This window comes from Mirounga angustirostris, unplaced genomic scaffold (genome assembly GCF_029215605.1).
Source record: "Mirounga angustirostris isolate CCGP_5_RB_7025 unplaced genomic scaffold, mMirAng1.0.hap1 SCAF_5, whole genome shotgun sequence".
Lineage (NCBI taxonomy): Eukaryota > Metazoa > Chordata > Mammalia > Carnivora > Phocidae > Mirounga > Mirounga angustirostris.
Window position 1 is genome coordinate 60198018 of NW_026991713.1, and position 20540 is coordinate 60218557.

The following is a 20540-nucleotide window of genomic DNA, read 5'->3' on the forward strand; positions in this document are numbered from 1 at the left end:
GGGTGGGGGGAGAAAGCTGGGGCTGACACCCGTGCACCCGGACACCGCACGAGCCTCGCCTGTGACAGCGCCCCGGGTCCGGTCGAGGGCAGCGGGGGGAGGAGAGAAGGAGGAGGAGAAGGAGGAGGAGGCGGGAGCAGCATCCGGAGCCGAGCTGCAGCAGCGCCGCCTTTTGTGCTGCGGCCGCGGAGCCCCTGAGGTGAGAGCCTGGCCGAGTTGGGGGGGGTGGGGGGCAGGGATGGGTCCGGGTCCAGGGATCCGGGTACGGAGGGAGGGTCGGGATGCAGATGTGGCGGGGTGGGGTAGGGTGGCGCGGGGATGCTGAGCTTGTGGGGCGGAGGAAACTGGGGACCTGGACCCGACGCCTGTGGGGATGGGAAGGAGGGGAACGGAGCGGAGGGACGCCGCGGCCCAGCTTGGAGATGAAGGGCCTCCAGAGCTGGAAAGGACCGTACGGGGTGGGGGTGGGGGGATGACTGGGGGACAGACTTAAAGGACAGCGGGCAAGAGAACATCCTCCTCTCCTCCCACTCATCCTCCAGAAGGGGGAGAGAGAAGGAGGAGGAAGAGTTTGGGCCCCCTCAGGGAAGGAAAGGAAGGACAGGGCCTGATGTGCCCACCGTCCTCCTCACCACCAGCCCCTCTCCCCTACCCAGCCCTCTGCACCTGAGGATTATGGGCTGAGAGCACCTGTTCCTGGATGCCCAGGTGATGGCCCTCTTCCCCTTCCCGCTGATGCCCCTAATCCCCTCCAGCTGTGGTATTCACCCTCTCCATCCAGCTGTTGCTTCTTCCCCTCCCCCATTCATTTGTGGTTTTCTCCCTCTCTCTCCATCTCCTCTGGCTCCCCTAACCCAATTCCCCAGCCCAGGCCTTTCAGGAACCTCCTCCCTTTCCCCCACACATTTCTCAAACTCCTTGGCTGAAAAATAAGAAAGAATCTGTTTCACACAGTTGTGACTCCTGATAACTATGGCCTTGGCTGAGGGAAGGGAAGAGAAGGGGTCAGAGGCTCTGTACACAGTGGAAGGAAATTGGTGGGGTGTCCCTTAACATAGAAGGAGGAGTCCCACCTTTGGGGACTTTAACTCCACACCTGCTCCCTCTTGGGAGAAGAGTGGGTGGGTGGCTCTCAACCAAGAAGGCATGTGCCTGAGGTCTCTCCCCCACCCAGAGTCCTCTGAGCCACAACCAGTGCCTCCCTCCAAATGACATTTCCCTTCCAACTCGCAGGATGGACTTCGTGTCTCTGGGGAGCTCTGATTGTCAGCCCAAGGGTAACACCAAGGGAAGGCAAGCACAAGGGATTCTGGAAGGAAAGGGCTCAAGCGCTCCCTGGCCTTCCTGTCCAGACAGCAAAGTTTCCTAGAGCTTCATCAGGGCCTGCTCTTTCCCATCTCACACTTCAGGGTGGCCAAAAGTGCTTGCCTTCTCGAGCCTGCCACTCACCCATTCTCCCAGTGGGAACTGAGGTGATGCTGGGGAGACCAAAGGTGTGATACCCCAACTCCAGCCCCCATGAACCACAACTAAATACCCATCCCCGAATTAAACCCAGTTATGGGCAGAGGAGGCAAGAAGTTTAAGTAAGGACTGGCTTTGGACGTCCTGTGTGTCCCTACAGCTAAGGATGGCAGGACCCCTCTCAAAACCAACGGCTGGTTCCCCGTCCTTCTCCTGGAGGTGATAATGTGGTCATCTGGCTTTGCCAAGAAGAGGACCCTAAATCCTAGTACCCACCACCCCAGACTCACCCAGTGGCATCTCACATGCAGTACCCCCCAACACCCCCCGCCTGGCCTGGGGAGGAGGAAGGGACTAGGAGTCCCTCCTGGGGCAGAAGGAGGATACCGTGGAGACGGGCCAGCAGGTGACACGTGGGCTTCATGAGAGGTTGGCCACAGCGACTGGTCTCTCTGTCTCATTTGCTTCTAGAAGGACCAGGGTCATCTTTGTGTTGGGGGGAGGTGATGAGGCAGGGACACTATGGCAGAGGAGCCTAAGGATCACCCAGGACAAAGAGCCCTTGGCCTTGGGTTCCTTCTTTCTTTGCTCTCCTTTTTCCCCTTGTGTTGCCCACCTCCCTTTCCACCTGTACCCTCTCTACTGCAGACAAGGAAAAGGGGAAGAAGGGAGGGGAATCATATTTATAAAAAGAAACCCTGCTCCTGCTTGTTAGGCACTTTCAGCATGGTTCGTGTTTCTAGGGATCTTCCTGTGTGCCAGGTCCTGGGCCAGGAACTTTACTGGGATTATCTCACTAGTGTTACAACAAGACTAAGAGTTGAAGAGTGTTCTCATCATCTCTGTCTTAGGGATGAGGAAACGGAAACTTAAAGAAGTAATCTGTTCAAAGTCAGAAAAGCAGTTTGGGGGAAGAGCTTAGGTCTTGAACCCAGGCCCGTCTGATCCAGAGCCACCGTGTTCTAGACTGTACAACCACTGTATGACAGGGGTACCTCAGTTCCAGTTCAGAAAGAAGAGACAGGTTTGTTCAGAAGTCTCCTACTCCAGGTTGCCTGCCTTGTGAGGAGCAGAGACAGGACATCAACCAAGCCTCTCTGATTCCCAGGCTACCCACTCACCCACTGTCCCAAGCCAGGTGACAGGAACGGATGGGCACGCTAATTTTTATTTCCTCATTTTCAGTTCAAAATTGATTTATTATGATTTTAAAAGCAATTCAAAGTTATTACTGAAATATTAGAAAATATAGATAAGCCACAGGAAGAAAATAAAAATACCCACAATTCCACCTACCTAGAAACTGTTACACGTTGGTATCTGTCTTTCCAGATCTTTTTATATCTTTATTTCTTTATAATTTTTTGTCTTCCACATCTTTTTAAATGCACATCCACCTCAGGAACTATTTGCTTAATTGTGCTGAATTTCTTTCAGGTCCACCTGAGGGCCTTAGTAGGAGGGATGCTGTGGCCCTTCATACCTTGCTCCTACCCCCTCCTTTCCCTTCCCTTTCATTCTGACCTTAAAGGGTAGGGCTGAGGGATGACCCTGGGCCATGTTGGCCAGGGGGTGAGTATGTAGTGCAGGCCTTCTCCCTTAGTCCACAGGAGGTGGAATGGTAGGATCTGCAGAGGAAGGACTGAGGGTCTGGAAGCAAAGAGAGTAGTGACTGGGGACTCCAGCGCCCCACTGCCACTGTGACCTGGTTTCCCTGGAACCCGAGACTGAGAAATGTCCTGTGGAAGTAGAAGGTCAGAGACCCAGTCTCCCTTTTTCTGGTCAGACAGAAGAGATGGCCTCTCCAGAATCCACAAAGACAGACCTGGTGTCCAGCCAACCAGGAGGACAGAGCCAGGAGCCAGCCATTGTGCTCACGGCATTCCCCACATCATCTTAACCGTCCCCACCCCAGAAGGTAGGCTTGGGAGACTTGGAGGGGTAACATTCTTTAACTCGTGGCAAAACAGCTCTCTCCAAATCCAAAGTTTTGCTTTTTCCCTAATTAGCATCACCCCCTGTCACTGCCCAGCTGATGGGAAGAAGAGGTGGTGGTGGTGAGGGGGGGTCTCAGGGCTTGACCTGTATGAGGTGGGGGGGGGGCTGGATTTACAGGTGATCTCCAGTTTACCCCAAATTCTCAGGGGAAGACATTTCCCCCTGATGAAGGCACTGAGAAAGCTGTAGTGCTTTCCATCTGAGAAGAATCCTGTGTCCAAAAAGAAAAACAGCTACAGCCAGTGGCCAGGAGGCAAGGTCAGGAGGGGTCACGGTCCTTTGTCCAGTCAGGATCTCAAAGCCTGTAGAGGTGGAACTAGCATCCCCCCAGAATTTTGGGTTTCCTTTCCCTGTGAAGACTTTCCTTGCCACCATCACTCAAGAGAAAAGGGCAATCTTCCTTTTTCCTGAGTGCAAACTGAGGTCCAGGACAGTGGTGAGTGCTCAGTGTGAGAACCCACAATTTAGACAGATGGCCTGGCCTCTCAGCTGAGCCCCCACGACTGCCAGACATGCAACTCGGCCTTGAGATCCTGCTGTTAGAACAGGACAGTAGGAGAAAGAATTCAGAGGGTTCCCTTGCCATAAGCTTCCAGCACCTCAGGCAGGAGAACCCAGGAGGAGGAATAAACAGGGGGACCTCCCTGCCCCCACTCCACCACAGGCTCCTGAAGGGGCACTCTGGGAATCACCAGCAGAGAATCAGGTAGCTGAAACCGAGTTAGGACCTCCCAGGATGTCCAGAGAGCCTCTTTCCCTGGCAGATGTATAGTTTAGGGACCACGCTGTCCCCTCACCCAATCTGGAATTCTGCACAGTAAGCACTTGGTAAATATGGTTGACAGAATGATGGAGATATCCACCCCCTCCTGTCACATCTCTGCCCTTCCTCCATGTTCTGCATAATTGATGGCCAGGGAGACAGTTCCCCTCCCCCAGGGTGACCGAATGTCTAGGCCAGGGGCTCCTAGCATGATATGCCCCCAAAGCCCCGGCGCCAGGGCCCAGCTGGGGGGCAGTGGGACACAGCTGGCAGGTCAGAGATAAAGGAAACTGAGAGGGGCTGTGTGTTGGGAGAGGAATCTCCAGTTGACTGTAGCTCCCTGGGGCCTGGCTTTCCCCGACTCCCTCAGGTCAATCTGGAGGAGCTGTATTAGCCTAAGAACAGGATGGGGGTGGCCTGAGGAGCCTGGCTAGATTCCCTCCCTTTCCCCAGATCACATCTTCTACTTCTTCAGGTACTCCCACTGCCCTAAAAGACAAACAGGTGAAATGGCTTCTCTCCCTGTCTCCCTAGTTGCTAGCCCTGGATACCAGCGAGGCCTCTGGGGAAGCCTGGTGAACTGGAGGGAGGCTTGGCGGCAAGTGCCTGAGCATGTCACCCTCTCTCTGCCTAAAACTCCTAGTTGCCAAACACCACATGAAGACTGAGAACTTCCTTTAAAAATCCAGGTGTTGTGCCTAGTCAAGGCTCAGCTTCTAAATAGGAAAGAACTGGGAAGGGCACAGATGGTCTCCGCGTTTTCCGGTTCTTTCTCCGCTACTTTCTCTGTTTCCTCTCTGCTTTTCAAATTCAGGTGTTCCATCCATCCTTTTCCCATTTGATTCTCCCTGCTCTTTACTGTTTCCGTCTCTGAATCTCTCCGCTGCGCCCCCCCTTCACCCCCTCCGCTTTCTGGGTGTGCCTGTCGCCCTTTCTGTGTCCGTCTCCCTATCTCCCCATCGCCTGCTTTCTCTGTGGCACTGCTGCCCCAAGGCCAACCCAAGTCCCCTCTCTCCAACACCTATCGCTCTCCCTCCGCTCGGTGCCCGGGCCCAAGATTTGTCTGCATGAGGGGTCGAGGGAGGTATGCGAAGGCGGGCAGCACACAGGCGGCCGGATGAAGGGGCAGGGGGTCCACGCCGGCGACCCCCGCAGCCATCCCGGCCACCAGCGCCTAGGCCAGCCCGGGTCAGGGGCGGAGCTCAGGTGCAGCCCCGCCCCCGCCGCTCACGTGACTCTGGGCTAATCTTGTCCTGGTGACTTCACACGCCGCCTCGGGCCCAGTCGTCATGGTTACGCCGCAGCGCCCAGCGCTTCCCCCAACTCGCTGAGTCCCCTCCCCTTCCCCACCCGGACCCCTCCTTCCGCAGCCGGGCCCCCGCCCCGGTTCCAGCCACGCGCCCCGCGCCACGTGACGGCCGGGAAGGAGGTCGGGAAGGGGGAGGGGGCGCTGGGGCCGTAACCCCTTCCTCCCCGCCTCGAAGGGCCCTTGCTGGGGCTTCCCGCGGGACCCGCGGACGGCCCGATCCAGCCTGCCCTCCTGGCCGGCCAGCCCGGCGGGAGCGCCCGCGAGGCCCGGCTTGGGGGCGCAGGCGAAAGCCCTAGGATCCTGCAGAGTAAATTCTTTGCCTGTGTTTGTCATTGGCCTTACGGTGTACATCCAGTCCCTCCACGGCGCCGCTATCTCGTAGGCTATGTTGAGGATTCAGAGGCTGGATCTGACTGTGACTTAAGCTTTCTGAGCCTCAGTTTCCTCAAGAATATAAAGGGACCGACGGTAACAGCTCCTTCCCTGGGTGGTGGTGAAGAGCCAAGGAGCTACTGCGTCCGTAGGGTAGGGGCGGCCTTTAAGACGACCGTCCTGCCTGCGCGCGCGTGCTGTGCGAAGCCTGGGATCCCTGCGGGAGCGTCGGGGTCTCAGGGAGTGCAGGCTGTCAGAGGGGCCGGGCGCCTGAGCACACAGTACCTCCAGGATAATGGGAGCCATGACGGAGGAGGTACAGGGGGCCGTGCCAGCCCACAAGGGACATCAGCTCAGAGCGGGGGGCGGGGGGGGGATGCGCAGAGAGGGAGACTTGCAGGATGAAGTGAGATTTGGAGAGCTAGGGCATGAGAGGCGCCTTCCATGCAGAGAACGCCCGGGGCGGAGCTTGAGCCTTTTCCTAGGAGAGGGCACCCTGGGCAGATTATCCAATACCTGTCTCTTGGGGTGAGTTTCGTTTTGAGGATTAAATGAGCTAATGCGCCTATGGACAGAGGCTAACGTACATAGTAAGCCTTCCCTAAGAGTTAGCCATTCTCATTAGGTGCCCTGGCACAAAGCCTGTTGTAGCCTGATGTCAGTTCTGTGTGGCCCGGGTACCAACAGCGGTGGGAGACGAGGCTGGGGAGCGACCAGAGCATGGAGATAAGGCTGCGGCACCAACGGCAGTAGGGGGTTATTAAAGGGTTTGAAGCAGAAGAGGGGGTGCTGGCCAATTTGTGTTTTAGGAAGATCCTTCTAAAGGATGGTGGAAAATGGAGGTGGGGGGCCTGTGTAAGTATTGGGAGACTAAGAGGCAGTCCTGGGCTAGCTGACACAGATGAAGAGGACTGAATTAAGACAGTAAGATGGGACTGGAGAGAACAGACCAGCATTGGGTCAGAGCTTTTCAAATGGGCCAAATTCAAGTAGGAATTACCTAAGGTGCTTGTTAAATATGCAGATTTCAGGCCCACCCAGAGCCACTGAAAAATCCTTGAGAAGCCTGGAAAATGTCTTAAAAGAGCTGATACCATCAGAAGTGCCAAACCTCTGTGTCGGTCTGTGTCATCATCCGGTGACCCCCTTTTTATGTGTAGATTCCTGTCACTCCTCTCCCGCGGTGATTCGGAGGCTCTGATGGCAGGCGTTCAGGAAGGACCCTATTATGAGGAACAGTTAGAGCATCACTGTCCTCAGGAATCCTCACATCTCATGATTTGTTAGCTGACGAGATGTGGAGGGAGATAGAAGGCTAGAATGACTCCAGATGCCAAGCTCTGGACAAGTTTGGTATAGACTGAAGAGTTCGCTGTGCCTGAGTGACAGCTAGTTTATCCCTTTGTACAGATGGAGAAATTGAGGCCCAGATCCGGTTTGCCCGAGGTCACACAGCCAGTATGTGGTAAGAGGCAAGGCTAGAATTGAGATCCTATTTTTAAACATTTATTCATTTGAGAGAGACAGAGCGCACAGGGAGAGGGAGAGAAGCAAACTCCTCTAAGCATGGAGCCTGACACAGGGCTCAATCTCAGACCCTGAGCCAAAATCAAGAGTTGGATGCTTAATCACTGAGCTACCCAGGCACCCCCAGATTTTTCTTTAAGATTTTATTTATTTGGGGCACCTGGGTGGCTCAGTCGGCTCAGGTCAGGATCCCAGCATCCTGGGATCAAGTCCCAGTCTGGCTCCTTGCTCAGCAGGAAGCCTGCTTCTCCCTCTCCCTGTGCCTGCCGCTTCCCCTGCTTGTGTGCACTCTGTCAAAAAAACAAACAAACAAACTTATTGGGGCGCCTGGGTGGCTCAGTCGGCTGAGCGTCTGCCTTCGGCTCGGGATCAAGCCCCACATTGGGCTCCCTGCTCAGCCAGGAGCCTGCTTCTCCCTCTCGCCCTGCTTGTGTTCCCTCTCTCACTGTGTCTCTGTCAAATAAATAAAATCTTCAAAAAAAATTATTTATTTGAGGGGCACCTGGGTGGCTCAGCTGGTTAAGCATCTACCTTTAGTTCAAGTCATGATCCCAAGGTCCTGGGATTGAGCCCCGCATCAGGCTCCCTGCTCAGTGGGGAGCCTGCTTCTCCCTCTCCTACACCCCTGCTTGTGCTTTCTCTCGTTCACTCTCCCTCTGTCAAATAAATAAAATCTTAAAAAAAAGAGGGAGAAGCAGACTCCCCACTGAGTGAGGAGCCCCGATGCTGGGCTCGCTCCCAGGACCCTGAGATCATGACCTGAGCTGAAGTCAGATGCTTAACCAACTGAGCCACCCAGGCGTCCCTAGAATTCAGATTTTTTTTAATGGTTACTTTTTAAATAGCACCTAGTTATGAGAATCGGGACAATTCTCCATTGTCTGGAAAGCTGGTACTTGGTTTGGGAGCTGGGGATGGGGCAGTGGAGAAGAGGAAAGGAGACAGGGCCTCTGTAACTGACCCCCTGGGGGAATAGCAGAACAGACGTCAGGGCAGAGGGGGATGAAGCAGTAGGCTCCCGCTTGTCCTGACACCGCTTCCGTATCCCCCACTGGATGGTTCTGCCCTGTTTCCCCCTCCCCCACCCCCGACTATGCCGGGGGATAGGAGAGCTGATGGGTTGCAGGCTTCACTTACCTTGGCGAGGCCCAGGTGTGTGCCTGTGAGCACTGGAGAGGGAGACCCAGATGGGAGCCCCGAGTGTGCCTTAGGATGACCCTCACGTGAGGTTAGTGCTCCTGGGGGGCCTCGGCCGTCTCACGTGTAAGTACTGGAGGGGGAGCCCCAGGTGCCTCACTAGCCTGTGGAGGCCCAGGAACGTCAGCTCGGAGTGCCTGCGTGTCACCTGGGTGTGCTTCAGGGTGAGGGAGACCTAGGGGTGTTACTATCGTGTGCCTAAGGCTGGGCAAACGGTGTGTGTCTGCGAGACGCTTCGGTGCCCTCCGCGTGTGCGTGGGAGCTTCGGGTGACAGAAATATGAGCTCCAGAGGGGAACTACAGTCATCTTACAAGGAGAAGGGGCCGAGCCTGTTTACCACAGTACTCGAGTTTCCGACCGATCTTACCAGTCCGTACCTGAGCAGGGCTCTTCCCCGTGTCTACGTGAGGATGACCCTCAGGTACGTTACTAATAGACGCTGGAGAGAAGCCCGTGTATCAGGTGACCAAGATGGGTCCCAGGTGAGACGCGGAGAGCGACGGGTACCTGAGGCGAGTGAAGCTCAAGTGCTATTTCCAGTAGGGCCGTTGGGAGCCCAGCTCCCCCACCAGGCTTCTGCCTCCAAGGTGAGGCCCTCCAAGCTGGCGCACCCCAGGCTGACCACCCGGCCTCGCTCCGTTCCCACAGGGCCCAGCGCTCGCCACCGCCCCCGGGCCCAGAGGCCATGGCCTGCCTCCATGAGACCCGCACGCCCTCCCCTTCCTTCGGGGGTTTCGTGTCCACCCTAAGCGAGGCGTCGATGCGCAAGCTCGACCCGGACACTTCCGACTGCACCCCGGAGAAGGACCTGACGCCTACCCAGTGTGTGCTTCGAGATGTGGTGCCGCTCGGTGGGCAGGGGGGGGGCGGCCCGAGCCCCTCCCCAGGTGGAGAGCCGCCCCCTGAGCCTTTTGCCAATAGTGTCCTGCAGCTGCACGAGCAGGACGCGGGGGGCCCCGGGGGAGCCCCGGGGTCGCCTGAGAGCCGCGCGTCCCGCGCCCGAGCCGACGAGGTGCGGCTGCAGTGTCAGAGCGGCAGCGGCTTCCTGGAGGGGCTCTTCGGCTGCCTGCGCCCCGTCTGGACCATGATCGGCAAAGCCTACTCCACAGAGCACAAGCAGCAGCAGGAAGGTAGGCCGAGCCCTCGTCTCCCCGCCATCTGTCGGACAGCCCCATCCCATCGCCCGAGGACCCTGTCCCCCTAGAGCGCAGCCGCGGCCCCTCCTCCGCCCATGGGCCCTGGGCTTCCCTGCTCCGCAGGGCGCCCGCTCATTTCCTCACCGGGTCCCTCAGACCTCGCCGCCTTGGCCTCTTGCGGCTCATTTCCGGCCTCGGCCGCCGAGTCCTATGACTCGGCCTCTCCCCGGGCCTGACCATCCTGAGAGCCTGGCGTGGCTCTCTCTGAGCCTTGTGGCACTGCGTCTCCTGTTCACAGACCTTTGGGAGGTCCCCTTTGAGGAGATCCTGGACCTGCAGTGGGTGGGCTCAGGGGCCCAGGGCGCTGTCTTCCTGGGGCGCTTCCACGGGGAGGAGGTGGCTGTGAAGAAGGTACGCGACCTGAAGGAGACGGACATCAAGCACCTGCGGAAGCTGAAGCACCCCAACATCATCACCTTCAAGTAAGGTCCGGGGCAGGGGCTGGAGCCGGGGCTGTGGGCAGGGAGCCGCTTGGGCGGCAGGGGTCAGGCCCCCCGCCTTCCCTAAAGGCGATGCCCAAAGGGGCTGGGTGGGAACGGGGTTCCAAGTGTGAATCAGGGGCACGCAAGGCTGGCCCAGGCCCTGACGCCACTGTTTGGCCCCCAGGGGCGTGTGCACCCAGGCTCCCTGCTACTGCATCCTCATGGAGTTCTGCGCCCAGGGCCAGCTGTATGAGGTACTGCGGGCTGGCCGCCCTGTCACCCCCTCATTGCTGGTTGACTGGTCCATGGGCATCGCCGGTGGCATGAACTACCTGCACCTGCACAAGATTATCCATAGAGACCTCAAGTCCCCCAAGTGAGTAAGCCAGCAAGCACAGAGAAGCTGATGTGCATGGTCTCCTGCAGGTGACCTCACCTGTCAGTGTAGCCGTCTCCCTGCTTCCAGACCCTGTCCTAAGTCCGTGTGGCCATCTCAAAAACCCCTCCCAAATGACAGCCCTATTTCGGGAGGGCTGTGGCAAGCCCCCGGCCTCTGGGTGTCCCCAATGACTTAAAAGAGAAAGTTAGAGTTGCTGCAGCTGGATGAGGTGTGGAGGGGCCTGGCCCCCAGCTGACTACAATCTTTACCAGCATGCTAATCACGTACGACGATGTGGTGAAGATCTCCGATTTTGGCACTTCCAAGGAGCTGAGTGACAAGAGCACCAAGATGTCCTTTGCAGGGACGGTAGCCTGGATGGCCCCTGAAGTGATCCGCAACGAGCCCGTGTCCGAGAAGGTCGACATCTGGTGAGGGCCAGGTTGAGGACGGAGACGGGCAGGTGGCCAACCCCAGGGAAGGAGGGGGCTTCCAGGGCCTCTGGAGGGAGCCCCTCCCAAGGGATGTCCCCTCTCCTCCCCAGGTCCTTTGGTGTGGTGCTGTGGGAACTGCTGACTGGTGAGATCCCCTACAAAGACGTAGACTCCTCAGCCATCATCTGGGGTGTGGGGAGCAACAGTCTCCATCTGCCTGTGCCCTCCAGCTGCCCAGACGGCTTCAAAATCCTGCTTCGCCAGTGTTGGTAAGGACGGCCTGGCAAAGCTGGAAAGCCACGGCTGGTTTCTGGCGGTTAGACGGCACCTAGGACCCAGGCCTCCGGGCCCAGAATCCTGAACAGGGCAAGAGGGACACAACTCCCTCGTATGATTGAGACAAAACTCTGTGCAGCCTTGGGCAAGTGCCATCCTCCCTGAGCCCATTTCCTGGTGTGTAAAAGGGGGACACCAGTCCCAGCTAGCCAGAGCAGCCGGGGTGCACCTGTGAAGGGCGGCTGGAGCCTCGAGTTGGCTGCCTTAGAACACAGGAAGGAGGGTCCTCGAGCCTTGCTTGGAACCTAGACTTGAGGGGAGGTTGACTAGATTTCTAATCTTTGGTTAACCATTTCCCAAAGTGTGTTTCTTTGAATGGAGTTACTCAGAAAAAGGTGTCTGGAAAATAGGATTAAAGAGGTCTCCCTACTGCAGGCTTCGATGTACTAACGGATAGTAAAGCTAGTGGACAAGGGGCTTCGGTCACAGAGCACATTCCAGGATGCTGTTCTGCAGGGCCCACTTTGGGAAAGGATGCTCTAGTTCCTTTCTGGTCGTCCCTAAAATTTCCGTCTCCCCCAAACTCCATGCCCTCCAGGAACAGCAAACCAAGAAATCGTCCGTCGTTCCGCCAGATCCTGCTGCACCTGGACATCGCCTCGGCTGACGTCCTCTCCACGCCCCAGGAGACTTACTTTAAGTCCCAGGTGTGCTGTGGGCGGGGAAAAAGCGTACCCCAACTCCCCCGTCTGCAGAGGACGAGGCCCTCTGAGGGGAGGTGGGGAGGGGCGGACAGAGTGGTAGGTTCACTCTTAAGGGCCGAGACCCCGTCCTGACCAGTCCCGTGCCTGCTCCTACTTGGCTCCCTGTCTGCAGCTCAAGGGAGGTCCCTCACCCCTGTCTCTTCACCCCCTAGGCAGAGTGGCGTGAAGAGGTAAAGCTGCACTTTGAAAAAATTAAGTCAGAAGGGACCTGTCTGCACCGCCTAGAAGAGGAGCTGGTGATGCGGAGGAGGGAGGAGCTCAGGTGTGGGCCTGTGTCTGGGAAGGGGATTTCGTCAACAGCAGGGACCGTGGACCAGTTCCCAGAGACTGGGACCAATTACGGCACCAGGTGATGCTAGCTCACCTCAGAGACCCTTCTGCCTGTTTCAGACACGCCTTGGACATCAGGGAGCACTACGAACGGAAGCTGGAGAGAGCCAACAACTTGTACATGGAACTTAATGCCCTCATGTTGCAGCTGGAGCTCAAGGAGCGGGAGCTGCTCAGGTAATCGTACGCGCCCTGTGCACCAAATCTTGTGTTCATGGAGCTGTGACACAGAGAACCTACTGAGCCTGGGTCCCCCTTTCTGTCTGATCACATGCCCAATTGAGGTTATGTTGTCTTTAGGAGAGAACAAGCTTTAGAGCGGAGATGCCCAGGTCTGCTTAAGTCACACCCTTCCCGAGGCCTCCTGCATGGGAACACGATGGAGAAGCTCATCAAGAAGAGGAATGTCCCACAGAAACTGTCACCCCACAGTAAAAGGTGGGACCAGAGTTTAGAAGTGTTGAGGTTTAAGAATGGCAGGGGGAGTGCTAGAAGCAGGGATGGAGAGCAAGGATGCCCAGAAGACTGAGCTGGGGCGGGGGGGGGGGGGGGGGGAGAAGGACTTTGTACTACCCGAGGTTAGGGAGGGCTTTCAGGTTGGTAACTTTGCTCATCTCAGACTTGTACTTTCCCTCCCCTACCAGGCCAGATATCCTCAAGACTGAATCTTTGCTACCTAAACTTGATGCTGCCCTGAGTGGGGTGGGGCTTCCCGGGTGTCCTAAGGGCCCCCCCTCACCAGGACGGAGTCGTCGTGGCAAGACTCGTCACCGCAAGGCCAGCGCCAAGGGCAGCTGTGGAGACCTGCCTGGGCTTCGTGCAGCTTTGCCACCCCATGAACCTGGGGGACTAGGCAGCCCAGGGGGGCTAGGAGGGGGACCCTCAGCCTGGGAGGCCTGCCCTCCGGCCCTGCGTGGGCTCCACCATGACCTCTTGCTGCGAAAGATGTCTTCATCGTCCCCGGATCTGCTGTCAGCAGCACTGGGAGCCCGGGGCCGCGGGGCCACAGGGGGAGCTGGGGATCCTGGCTCACCGCCTCCAGCCCGGGGAGACACCCCGCCAAGTGAGGGCTCAGCACCTGGCTCCACCAGCCCAGATTCACCTGGGGGAGCCAAAGGGGAGCCACCTCCACCAGCAGGGCCTGGTGACATTGTGGGGCTGCTGGGAACTGGAAGGGAAGGGACGGCGGGACGGGGAGGAAGCCGGGCTGGGTCCCAGCACTTGACCCCAGCCGCGCTGCTGTACAGGGCTGCCGTCACCCGGAGCCAGGTAAAGTACGGGGCGTGCTGAAGCTCTTGCCCTTTCCTCCTCTCCCTGGGGCCCTCGTCCATAGCCCATCTCCTGTATCAGGTCTTCATCTGAAGCCATTCCCTACTTACCCCTTGACTATGTTCCCTTCTCTTGGGCCCTTGCTGACCTCTTTCCGCTTTTGACCACAGTCCACTCCTCTCTCCTGCAGAAACGTGGCATCTCATCAGAGGAAGAGGAAGGAGAGGTGGACAGTGAGGTAGAGCTGCCCTCAAGCCAGAGGTGAGTGACACAGCACGGGAGGGGTGACAGTGTTTTGCTTTGGGGGCTGCGGTGTGCCAACCGTGACCCCGGCCTCTCCAACACACAGGTGGCCTCAAGGCCTGAACATGCGCCAGTCACTGTCCACCTTCAGCTCCGAGAATCCATCTGATGGGGAGGAGGGCACAGCCAGTGAGCCCTCCCCCAGTGGTACACCTGAAGTTGGCAGTACCAACACCGACGAGCGGCCAGATGAGCGGTCTGATGACATGTGTTCCCAGGGCTCAGAAATCCCACTGGACCCACCTGCATCAGAGGTGGTTCCTGGCCCCGAACCCAGCTCCCAACCCATCCCACACCAGGACCTACCCAGAGGGGAGCAGGTGAGTCACAGAGACAACTAGATACTTTAAGGAGCAGATGCTTAGTTACTTAGGACCTAACGGATAGATGAAGACAGCAGAAAGACAGGTATTTAGCCTCCAAGTCACTCAGTATGGGAGCCCAGTTCCTCCCGTACCAAGGAGCAAATATCCACAGAGCAGACTTTGAGAGGCCCAAGGTATAGAGCGTATGGTATGGTTCGTAGGTTAGCAGTGTTGCTTGTACGATAGCTCGAAATCCCAGCCGGGACAAATCCTGACACCGGGAACCTGGTGCCTTGGCATTTCATGGCCTCAGCCACTGAAATCCGAAGACCGTGAAATCAGCGAGCTGCGGGCTATTACAAAGACCTCAGTGAAGGATCCTGAAGGAATCCATCCGTAACGCCAAGAGCTACCGAGCCTCACCTCACTGCACTTCTACTCTTCTTCACAGGGCCCTCCCAATAACGAGGACTCAGACTGTGACAGCACTGAACTGGACAACTCCAACAGTGGTGAAGCCTTGCAGCCTCCAGCCTCCCTCCCTCCATGAAAACCACTCTTACTCCTGTACATAGAGAAATTATTTATATAAATAATATATAAGCGCCACATAATCAACAGAGAAAGATGGGGCTGTCCCAGCCTTAAGTCAGGCTCAAGGGAGTCTGACCCCTGACCAATTCACCTGATAAATTCTAGGGCTACCGGCAGCTGTGGAAATGGACAAGTATTACCCTAGAGCTGTGGGTACGGGCAAACTGGCCCCTTCCTGCTTCACCCCATTATGTTCAGCGAGCGGTAAGGCAATAGAAAAGCCAGACTTGCCTCTTATGTTCCTCTATACTCTTTTCCCCCTAACCCTGGGGAGGAGGAAAGGGAGCCACTTAGACTGCACTTTTTTGTTTTCCGTTTACTCTGTTTACACATTTTGCACTTGGGAGGAGGGAGGCGAAGGCTGGGTCCTCCCCTCTGAGGTTTCTCAGGTGGCGATGTAACTAATTTCTTTGTCCCTCCATTTCTCTGCCCAAGCCCTGGCTTAGGGCCTAGGGGGAGCTTAGGAGATTGTGAAAGCATGTGATGGCTCAGGCTGAAGAAAGGGGATGATGTTTTAAGTCCCTGCTTTTATCCTGGCGCCTGACTGGGGTGGGGACTGTCATATTGTAACCCCTGTGAAAAAATCTTAAAATATAACCACTCCATGCAGGCCCAGCTGTTGAGGGTTTTCTTGGCGAATGTATGGGGTAGTACACATGGTCAAAGTAGGAGCCTTGGGCTCCAGACATTATCTGAGGACTCTGGACAAGTTCTTCCCTCCTTTTATGTTTTTCCCCACTAAATGAACATCACTTAAAGTTCCAACCTTCTAAAATGATCTGCATAAATGGTAGCAGGTACATCTTTCTGGAAGGACTTTAGTAGGAAAACAGAAAATGTCAAAACACACATTCTTCTTATGGAGAGAACTGTAAATGAACAGTTATTCCAAACAAGAGACTGGTTTTCAGCTTGGCCAAGGATGGGTCAGACATGCCCGGCAATGCATCCAACTGCTTCCACAGTATGCACGTGCATCCCTCCCCAGGCCCTGCCCACCCAGTGGAGGTGCTCTTAGTCTTTGCAGACCAGTCCTAGGAAAATGAGGTAAACGTGACCCCCGCACTTTCGGACAAAGGGCACACAGCTAGCTTGCGACAGCTATTTGGTTACTCTGCAAGGCAGGATAAAGGGAAAATTAGTTCAAGGACTACAAAAAAAAAGATGGAGTGGTAAAACAGAAGGTAACATCTTAATGGAATAAAGGCTTATATTCAAAACCCAAGCAGGGTCCTTGTCCTTTGAGGCATAAAAGGTGCAAAAAGAACAGCAAGACAACAGGAATAAAACCCACATGAATCACTGTGGCATCCAGTTTCTATTCACAAAGAAAAAGCTCCAGTCCATCTTTTAATTTTTTTGAAAAATTCCTGACATTACAGAACTAAACTGAAATGTATTAATATTCCACTCTTACATTTCCATGACAAACAGAAAAAAAAATTCATGAGCCAAAAAAAAAGGGGGGGGAGAAGCTTATAAAACTAAATATGGATCTCAGCATTAACAGCTGAACAGAGAAAGGAATTAAAACGCTTTAATTAAAAAATCACGAGTGGATGATAAAGTGTGTAGAAACTGAAAATTTACAAACTATTTAAAACCTGGAATCGCTGACTGTTCAGAAACTACACAGATGGATCATGGGTGGTGGTGAACAGCAGAAAGGGATTATGGATGAATCTGCATTGTTCTAGCTGCTCCCCATGCCACCCGTCTCCGAGGAAAGCCTGTAACACAAAAAATAAACAAGAACTCAAAGTTAGTTTTCTGAATGCCCAGCGTATGTACCTCACCTCCGAAACTTTCAATGTCAAGGGGGGCATTTTAAGATTTCTTGGATTAACTGGTGCCATGATCTCATAACCCCTGTAACCCAAGCTTTCTGAGGAAAATTATCCCAGAACTGAAGGAAACAGACTCTGGTTACCAACAGTGGGTGTTCCTCTAATCTGTGGGAGATGTTAAATGCTTTCCAAAAGTATGCCACACACTAAAACCTCCTCTTACAGGATCCTACTACACAGAAGTACCTTTTCTTTACTGTTAAGCTTATTTTAGCTCCTCCCAAGCTACTGAGAGAAAGCAGTTTAGGAACCCTTTATCTGAAAGTAGCCTCATGAAGCTAATGTTGAGACAGAGCAACAAAGGCTTCAGCTCTGGGGTTCTCTAGCATGATGAAGGCTATTCCTATTCAGAGATAATATATAGTTTTTAAACGCTAGGGGATGTTAAAAAGGGAACAGCAGGTATAGTAAATATAGTCAAGAATTACACCCAACCTATCGTCTTCAGACTTCAAAAGCAGAAGCCGCATGTTTCAACAATTCCCTGGTTCCTTCCAGAAGCTCCCAAACCTTGGAATCCTTAAGCTAACTCTCCATTCAAACATACCCAGCCAGCTACAATGCCTTTCTGTCTCAAATGTATCATTTGAGGTCCTGGAACCCAATTCTGAACTCTGAAGGAAAATTATTTAGGTATTTATAGCCTGCTTCACGGAGTATTATATACCCAGCAAATCTTAGCTCCCGCTTTGAATAGAACTAAGTGTGTAAGACTCAGTTTCAATTCATAAATTTATTTCATTAGGATTTCCAACTGACTGGCATAACCTATTTGTGGTATCTAGTCAAGAGAAAATGAATGGTACTTTGCAATCTCTATGCCTTCCACAACAATGCAAAGCCGGAGGGGCTGGAGAAGACAACACAACACCCAAGAACCAGGAAATAGGTCCTTCAACTACAAACTGTATTTCAGTCTGAAATGGTATTTCTACCTCAACATTAAGGGGAAGGAATATAGTTAGTTCTTTTAAAGGGGGCAGATTCTTGCCAATCTCAAAATAGGATGACCTAGGGCAATATAAGCAGTAAGCCGAACCTAAGAGTTTAGTGGGGAGTGAAGGTTCAGGAAGGAGCTGCTGTAAACAGTTTAGATGTAGGACCTACCTAAAGAAAATTAAGTTCATGCAAGAAGGTGATGGCACTCTGGCAACAAAAAGAGCTCAAAAAGAACTATCCAGAATTTATATACAGCCTAAACAGTGATTGAGGCACGGGGTGGAGGGAGGGCAAGAAGGGAAAACCCAACCGAAGTATCATGCTAAGGACTCTATAATAGGACATGAGGGACCCAAAAAATTTTTTAAAATTTAACACCAAGTTGTGGTGGCAGCTGCATCTTAAACACCTGCCTCCTTCCCTGCACTCCTCCGTTAGGGAGTACTCATTAGGTAAAGATTCCTTCTAATCAAGAACTAGATAAAATAAAACCTGGTCTCTGGGGGGAGCTGGTACCAGCAAAATTTAAGTCCTAGAGAGAGCTTATTAAGGGACAGCTGGACCATATGACAAAGGAGCAACCAGCAACTAACAAAGAGGAAACTATCTGGACAGTGAAAAGAAGGCTGCTCCTCTAGTCCTTCGTGCAGCCTTGGGACATGTTAACACTAGTTTCATAAGCCAAATCTGGGATTGAGGGACCACAACGCCATGAGACAACACACTGCAATACTTATCAGCAATTTTTTTTTTAAATACTATAAACCAAATGAGATGTGGGAAAAGATCAACAAGAAAAAAAAATCTCTACACTAATTCTCTAATGCTCTAAGGAAGAGCCATATGCTTTCAGGTTGAATAGAAGACCATCAAAGGCCTTCTGCCATCATACCTACACCATTTCTAGTCTTTAATGGAGAGATAGCTGTGGTCTTAGTGTAAGGAAAATAAGACTTCAAGGAGATAAAATACACTTGAGTAAAAGTAAAGCACAAGTTGTTAGTGCTGATTAGTCACTCACGTGATCTGTGAATTTAAATTCTCCAAGGCTTTTTTTTTTTTTAATCTGATAAATGAGTGGACTGGTGAATTGCAGTTGATCTTAAAGGTTCCTTCTAAATCTAAGTTTATAATTTCTACTCATGACAGGGTTGGTGGGAGACAGAAGGAGGGGGGCAGGGAATGGAAGGAAGGGTAAAGGGACTTAGTAATCAGGGTGGCTTTAGGATGACTGGAGAATCCTGTCAAATTTTGGGTGATGTTACAGGTTGGTTGTTCAAGATTTACCCAGTGTCACAGGAAGAGGAATACTTCTCATTCAGAGAAATGCAGACAAAAGCCAGCAAACTTTATTAGACTTTTTCCAACTTGCCTCCCCATTCTAGGTCAAGAAGTAACTTCTTTATATGTATGCTCTGTAAAAGATCCTCACAGTAACCACTCACCAGAGGAAACAATCTTGGGATGGACACCCTTGTTACCTGCTGCTGTTGGCAAGGCAACGGATCGATCTGAGAAGTCAGAGAAATTGGTCTTCACTAAAGCAGCTTAATGCCAATGAAGAAGACCCTCAGGATGTAACCTGCTACAGGCTCATCTTCTTTTGTGGGGAATGACCAAGGACTACTACTAAATTCACGAGGGACACAGCAGGCCCGAGTGAGTCTTACAGACTCCCTAGTTGAGTAGCCACAGGTCACAAGTTCCCACCCCTTTGCCCTTCACAGCACAAAGTCAACTAAAGTTCTTACTGTGGCAACTTTATTACAGCTAGAAACACAAATCTGGCCAAGACGGCCTGCTGATAACTTAACCATTAAATAATTAAAAAAAAAAAAGGGTTAATGGAGAAGCTTTTATTCATTAACACAGAGCCTAACACATTGTTATATTGCAATGCAGAATAAAGCTACAAAAAAGTAACAGAATGAAAAGGAAGAGCAAGATGTGGCTCTAGATAAAGAATTCAACAAGTCAGACTCTGAAACAGGCACTCAGATGAAATGGCCTAACCCTAACCCCAGGTTACCGTTACCCCCACCCCCACCCTGTTATGCCCCCAAATAGTAAAAAGGAAACGGTCACAAGCTCACAATTGTTCGGTTCTCACCAATGTTAACAAAGAAAACCAAAATGAACCAAGAGTGCTTGAGGGGGTGCCTCAAGATATTCAATCAGTAGGGGGAGAATCTCTGTTTCTCGCCTTTCAGTTTGTTAGTTACACATGGCACGGCAGAGGTGGTGGTGGCGGTAGCTGAAGCCCCGGTACCCTTAGCAGCAGACACAACATTTAGAGCCAGGAGAGGGATGGGTTTCATGCCAAGCAGACTGGAGACACAAGGGGCGGTCGGAAGAGGGTTGGGGAGGCTGGAGGGTGCGTCGGAGGTCCCCGCTGTGGCGAGCGAGGGGGTGGTGGTGGAGGAGGAAGAAGAAGAAGAAGGGGTGGAGGGTTGAGAGAGGTTGATGCTGAGGTGATCAGGGATCGTGACGGAGGCTGCCTGGGAGGAGGGTTTAGCGTTTTCTAAACTGTAACAGAGGAAAAAAGGAACAAAAAAAAAAGGGTGGGTGGAAGGGAAGACCACAAAAGGGAAAAAGTACAGGACAAAAACCGCTTGTTATCAGTTAAGTGCCTCTGGCTGCAAATTAGGAAGACCTAATACCAACTTGGGATAAGCTGCCCCTCTTTCAGTCTGTGTCCCACCCTCTAAAAAATGTATACTTTACCAAATCCCATTCCACAACGCTATTTAAAACTGCTATGGTGAAGAAAAGGCTGATAGACTGAGAAAAGAAATCATACAGAGCACACTTTCACGTATCGGACATGGGATCCAACCCAGGAGTCAGAAAG

General features: G+C 53.4%; 2 protein-coding genes across 37 annotated transcripts in view; one reads left to right on the forward strand and one right to left on the reverse strand.

The window, feature by feature from the left end:
- MAP3K12 (mitogen-activated protein kinase kinase kinase 12) lies at nucleotides 1-16348 on the forward strand. Of its 8 annotated transcripts, XM_064591162.1 has the most exons (17): nucleotides 1-199; nucleotides 3251-3382; nucleotides 4760-7371; nucleotides 9280-9761; nucleotides 10066-10249; nucleotides 10434-10625; nucleotides 10901-11059; nucleotides 11173-11331; nucleotides 11937-12045; nucleotides 12255-12364; nucleotides 12493-12609; nucleotides 12733-12870; nucleotides 13077-13701; nucleotides 13892-13962; nucleotides 14051-14324; nucleotides 14761-14876; nucleotides 15009-16348. In XM_064591162.1, exons 3-16 carry the CDS (start codon nucleotides 7367-7369, stop codon nucleotides 14857-14859), a joined length of 2724 nt encoding a protein of 907 aa, XP_064447232.1. In that variant the 5' UTR covers nucleotides 1-199; nucleotides 3251-3382; nucleotides 4760-7366; the 3' UTR covers nucleotides 14860-14876; nucleotides 15009-16348. The 8 variants fall into 8 exon arrangements, with proteins under 8 accessions (XP_064447232.1, XP_064447229.1, XP_064447234.1 ...); XM_064591159.1 differs by having other exon boundaries at nucleotides 14761-16348; XM_064591164.1 differs by having other exon boundaries at nucleotides 4760-4914; nucleotides 14761-16348.
- PCBP2 (poly(rC) binding protein 2) overlaps nucleotides 16214-20540 on the reverse strand; it is a 22427-nt gene continuing 18100 nt past the window's right edge. For 19 of the 29 annotated variants that reach the window (XM_064591188.1, XM_064591184.1, XM_064591178.1 and 16 more), the window contains one exon: nucleotides 16592-20215. In XM_064591188.1, coding sequence (XP_064447258.1) covers nucleotides 19864-20215 — 352 coding nt within the window. In that variant the 3' untranslated portion in view covers nucleotides 16592-19863. Of the gene's footprint in view, nucleotides 20216-20540 lie in introns of all 29 variants that reach the window. The other 10 variants (XM_045873321.3, XM_045873323.3, XM_045873330.3 and 7 more) reach the window with 1 other exon arrangement.